The 6,239-nt window shown below is 27.7% G+C and overlaps 1 protein-coding gene across 1 annotated transcript; it reads right to left on the bottom strand.

The window, feature by feature from the left end:
- Window positions 457-2,472, bottom strand: LOC107611743 (extensin-2-like). The gene is made up of 2 exons (XM_016313637.1): window positions 2,222-2,472; window positions 457-1,144 (listed from the first exon to the last, which is right to left on the bottom strand). Exons 1-2 carry the CDS (start codon window positions 2,470-2,472, stop codon window positions 457-459), a joined length of 939 nt encoding a protein of 312 aa, XP_016169123.1.

The raw sequence follows: 6,239 nt of genomic DNA on the forward strand, positions 1-6,239 counted from the left end.
CAAATAAATATTTGCCATGATAGCGCGCGCAAGTGTCTTCAACGTTCATTTTATTTTCTCTTTCGAACTCGCCCCACCCAAACTAGAGGGATTCAGCTTTTGCTGCTTGCATTGTTTGTAAAAATATAAAGTAAAATAAATTTGCATTTTTTTAATTTATCCTTAGGTTATTAATTATCATAATATTGTTGTCAAACTAAACTTTGGTTTCACAAGTTCGTGAACTTAACTGAGATCTTATGATCATATGCAAAGAATGAAACAGAATTCTAGTCACATTGCATTAGGCTCTCAAGAAAATATGATAATCAATTGAAATACAAGGATACATTGATATATAATAACTAGGTTCTACTTGCCTTATATATATGGCGTAGAACCTGTTATAACCACAATAATGTTGAACATAGTATTATTAAAAGAATTCAAATTAAAGCACTTTTAATGCATACAAGCTTAATACTTAGGAGGTGGAGGTGAAGTGTAGAGATAGCCTTGCTTTGGTGGAGGCGGTGAAGAGTTGTAAATGTAAGGAGGAGGAGGTGAAGGTGAAGGTGGCGGTGGAGACTTGTAAATATATGGTGGAGGAGGTGACGGAGAAGGTGGAGGTGGTGACTTGTAAATATATGGAGGAGGTGGTGAAGGTGATGGAGGAGGTGGAGACTTGTAGACATATGGTGGTGGTGGTGATGGAGATGGTGGTGGTGGTGATTTATAGATATAAGGAGGTGGTGGTGATGGGGATGGTGGTGGAGGAGACTTGTAGAAATATGGAGGTGGTGGTGAAGGTGATGGTGGAGGAGGAGACTTGTAAATATATGGTGGAGGTGGTGAAGGTGATGGTGGGGGTGGAGAGGGAGAGGGAGGAGGAGGAGATTTGTTGATATATGGAGGTGGTGGAGAAGGAGAAGGTGGAGGAGGAGACTTATAATAATATGGAGGAGGTGGTGGAGACTTGTAAATATATGAAGATGGAGGAGGAGGAGATTTATAGAGATAGGGTGGGTGAGGTTCATGTTCATGTTCATGTGTGGGTGGCGCCGCCTGTGGAGCTGGGTGGTAGGGAGAGTTGTGGCCTCCATAATAAGGACTCTGATCATCATCAGCAGCAACATTGATAGCAATTAAGCAAAATGCTCGGGCACTCCAAACTCCAAAGTGTGAAACAGCTTATCAAAGTCAATCACTAACTTGCTCTAACATGTCTTTTTAATTTCTTTATACTTTGATTTATTTGTTCTTTCATCCATATTTAGCAATATATATTTCTGGATTATTATAAAAAGTAAAAACGCGTTATTAGTGTCATATATTTGCTTTTGTGCTCACATTTTTGTCGGTGAATAATGTTTAAACTGCCTAAAAAAATAATCATAAATCCTTGTCAATGTGATAACAAAATATAAACCATGATGACATATGGTAGAAAACTATAACTGAAATATTTTCTATAGCCCTATGTAAATGTTTCTCTAATTCTTCATTAATTTTTATATTTACTCCGACCCTTTCATCATCTAGGTTTATGTCTATAAACATTTTAAAGCAAAGTGATTTTATGTGTTAAATACCTTTAAATTTACAAGCCAGTTCAACGTATAAATTAAAAGACAATTTACATAAATAAATCATTTTGGTTAAGAATTTATGCAAATACAATTTTTTAAAATAGGTTACATTAATGTTTTAAATGAACTTTATGTAAACTGCGATATCCTATCACGATTTAAGAATTACACGTAATCCGTTACAGGCTATTACAGATTACGTTTAAAACACACACAAGCATAATCTATTATACTTTATCACGAATTATCACTAAAACATAAGGAATAAATCACTATACCCTGTCACAATTTATGAAGGAGTGGTGAAGCATAATCTGCTGTAATCTATAGCGGATTATGAACATGTGAATTCATTATCTATATCAGTTGAAGATAATTGTAAAGTAGAGTATCAAATTCACAATGTCTAATGAGGAGAGTTTCTTAGTTTTAATGCATTGTTCTGGAAAAATTTAAAAAAGCAAAAGAGAGGGTGTAAAGTTTACTGATAGAAAATTCCTGAGTGTCTTTATCCAGTCATCGAATATCTTGTCAGATCTAATTAAAAATCATTATACTGCAGAAGTTCGGGGTGTATGGATCAAGTAGGTGAAAAAGTTATTTTACAGAATCCCTATTACACTTGTGTCAAATAGTGTGAACAAGTATAATACGTTTGTGATAGCGTCCGACGAAGATCTGCATGTTCTGTTTTATTATCGGAAAAGTTTTTCGAAAGTGAGAATACACGAGTTGTATGCGAAGTTGAAGGATGGTGTCGACATTTCTGGGACATCAGCTCTAAATCCTCAATCGACTGTGTTGGGATGCTTCTAGTTGATCGTTTGATGCCCGTAGTTGCATCGGCTTGTCCGTTGGTTGCATCTCCATCTTTTGTAGTTAGGATGACTAGTTCTCCTCGCATGATTCTTGATTTTGTAGTTGACGGTGAACCGGATCGAGTTGAAAATATATTGTGAGAGGATGATTCGAATGAAGAACCTGTCGATATGATTGTGGATAGTGATGAGGAGATAAGGAGCAATCCACCTTACTACGATTTAAGATTTACACGTAATTTATTACAGTCTATCGCGAATAACGTGTAATTCTTCAATCAGGTAAACTATTTAGAATATGAGTGTAAATTATTTCAAAAAATTGTATTTGTGTAAATTTAATCTTTAAATAATTTATTTATATAAATTATTTTATTGTTGTTGTTCCTATTGCTCCACTAATTGTAACTATCAATTAGTTATCATTAGTGTTTTTAATGGTGTGAGATTTTATCCAATAATATAAAATTATTCACTTTTCTTTTTATGATTAAGTACTAGCTAAATTTTAATAAAAATATTGATCCCTAAACTTTCTCTATTTATTTGGTGACTAATTTTAATTTACAAATAATATTTTTGATTAAAATCTAACTTGACATTCTAGTAAAATTATAAAAAGACGATAACATATACATATGTGTTTTTACTTCAATTTTGTTTGTCGTTCATTTGATTGGCTCTAATTACTAATGTTCTGATAGTATTTTATTAATTTACCCACTTAATTAGGGAAAATAAACTCTTTTTATTCAATATAAAATTAAAAATATATTTTTATAAAAAAAAAAGATAAGAAAGAGAAAAAAATGAAAGAAAAAAAACAAAATGAATCTAGTTAATATTTTTAGTAGACTATGCCATTTGAACTATAACTCATTAACCACTTCCTAATACATTTACTTTTTGATATTCTTCCTATTTTATTAGTTCATTGCACATTCTACAAAATAGGACTTTGTTTTCATTACTAGTTAATATATACTTGCTATACTTTATCATATGTAGCATTTAATAATAAAAACTGATCAACATTCTTATATATGGTGGGCATAGTTTTTTAAGTTATATGCTTAATGTTATAGCTGTTATTACTTCTTATATAATTATGTGGTTAGGAACATGTTCTAATAAGGTGATCGACTATTTATATTTATTTTCAATTTTAAAATTATCATTTTTAATTGTAAATCTCAACGACTTTTTTTAAGCAAAGATATAATAACGAAAAAAAAAAATAATGCTATACATCTAAATCTTTTTATTAACAAAGTCTAATTAAATTGGTCTAACATAACAAAAATTAATATGACTAATATTATTCTAAATTTTATTATTTAATTTTGTTAAACTTAGTTTATAAAAAAATTTAAATGTATAATATTACTCAAAAAAGATCTTCTCAATTAGCAGAGATAAAAACAGTGCACAAAATTTAAACAAATATATAGAAACTAATTTTTAATTTTTAAAAAAATACTCCGAAACAAAAGCACCTTAAATTATGATATACTACCACTCTTATCATATTATTTCATTGTGGATTTTATTAGTGAGGGCAGGCAACACTTATTTAAATCTTTTTATAAGAGAAACAACTACGTATACCTATTGAGTTTTGAAGTTTTCTCTATCAATTTCTCTTAAAAAATAAATATATTAAAAACTATAACTATATAAATACACAAGCTTAAAATCGTTCACTGAATCAACCATTTGAAATTATACATATTAAAATATAAAATATAAAATATACATTAAATATATATAAATTTATTTGAATAATATTCAAATATTAGTTAAATTGATATTTGTATATGTATTTAAATTTTGAATTCATTAGACAATTATCTTTTTGATATATTTTTATTTATTTAACACCTATAAACAGATTGTACATTATATTGTATATTAATGGTGTATATATAGTAGATAATTAGATATATAGCAAACACATCATTTTCTCTAATCTCTTCTCCTTCTAACATAAACAACACACATGTATAATTAATTTTAATGTATACATAATAATTTTGTAAAAACTAAAACATGATTAGCAAATATATATATATATATATATATATATATATATAGAAAAGAAAAGTCTAGGGACCAGTAACTTTGTTAAATTCTTGCCAGCATATAATCAGCAAAGAAGAGTGAGCCATTGGATGAAATTTTATACCAATCTCACATTATTAAAACCATCTTGATGACTATTTGATGGCTACAAATCACAAAAATTGCTGGCCCTAGTAATCCTCTATATATATATATATATATATCCATTTTCTACTCTTTCACAATTTATTATTGATGACTTAATTAGATGCAGCCCTAGAGTCTTTTGTTAATCCTCTTGTTATGATGATAGTACTAATTAGAGATAAACAATAGAGTTGACTAGTAGCGCACGTTTGGCAACTATGGAGGTCTTGTAGTTTGACATGCTAACGTCCCCTTTCTCATTTGCCATGTTTATGTATACTCTAATTAGCGCATGTATTTGTGCAAAAATTTTATTTTTTATTAATATGTGAGGTATATTTAATAAAAAGAGAAAATTCTACTCTCCTCTACTGCGAGATACTAAAATGACATTCTCCTTCCCTCTATTTTATAAATGTATATTCTCCTTCCTTCTAACTTTTAAAAAACTTCCTCTTTAATCTATTTTAAATGTTTTGTGTTAAATAATGTTAATTTTATCTATTTTTTAAGAAAAAATAAATTATTTTTTGAAAAAATATCCATTAACAAAAATTTTAGTAAAATCACAATTTAATAATTAAAAAATTATTGAAAGCTATTTTAGAAAAAAAATAATATAATTATTAAATTTTTTTAAAATATAATTTTATCAATAAAAGAATAATTTATTAAAGGATATTTTGGTAAGCAAAATTTAATGATAAAAAATAAAATTTTTGCTAATGGGTATTTTTTTGAAAAATATTTTTTTTTAAAAAAATAGATAAAGTTAACATTAGTTAACACAACAAGTTTAAAATGGATTAAAGAGAAGGTTTTTTAAAAGTTAGAAGGGAGGAAAATGTATATTTATAAAATAGAGGGGAGGGGAGTGTCATTTTAACATCTCGTAGAGAAGGGGAGTGGAATTTTCTCTAATAAAAAATGTTTTTGACATATTAAGTTTTATTATTTACCATTAAACTAACTAATAATTCTAATTTCCTTGCAAGAATCTTGGGCATGGAAATATATATATATATATACCATTTATTGTTATTATTATTGATTGACGGTTCATTTTTATTGTACTGTTATTCTGAAAAATTATTTTCTTAATTAAACGCTTCGTTAATTAGTATGTAATTTGTTTTAATATGAAGATGTAAAGAATGCGGAATATAATTATTCAGGTGTATAATATTTCGTCATCTGTATACACAAATTATGTGTGCAAAAAGCCAAAAACGAATAGAGAATAAAAAATTTGATACCGGATTCGATGGAATATATAAATGGTTATAAATAATTCTAATGCTTTATGCTGAATTTTTTTTGAAATCAATAAAGATTAAACTTTAGATCTTTAAGTCATCAAAATTTTAATATTATATTATAAAATTATTTTTTAAAAAATTTAAATTAATAAATAAAAGATAATTTTTAATTGGTAATACATGTAAATAATTTGTAAATTTAATTTTAAAGTTAACCTTTACTTTTTTATAATTTTAGGGAGAAAATGAGATAATTAAGATAAAGTTAGGAAAAAATGAAGAAAGAAGAAGAACATGTTGAGAAAAAAAAAGGAGATGAAAAATATAAGAAAGAAAAAGAAGAGAGGAAGGAAAGAAAGAAAGAAACTGACAAAGAAGAAAAATCC

The sequence above is a fragment of the Arachis ipaensis genome, chromosome B08 (genome assembly GCF_000816755.2).
Source record: "Arachis ipaensis cultivar K30076 chromosome B08, Araip1.1, whole genome shotgun sequence".
Classification (NCBI taxonomy): Eukaryota; Viridiplantae; Streptophyta; class Magnoliopsida; order Fabales; family Fabaceae; genus Arachis; species Arachis ipaensis.

Excerpts from the sequence above, each read along its gene's own strand:
- LOC107611743 (XM_016313637.1), bottom strand. The coding sequence starts at position 2,472 with ATGCGAGGAGAACTAGTCATCCTAACTACAAAAGATGGAGATGCAACC. Across the intron at positions 1,145-2,221 it reads CGTCGGACGCTATCACAAAC|TGCCCGAGCATTTTGCTTAA; the intron begins GTATTATACTTG and ends TGGAGTTTGGAG.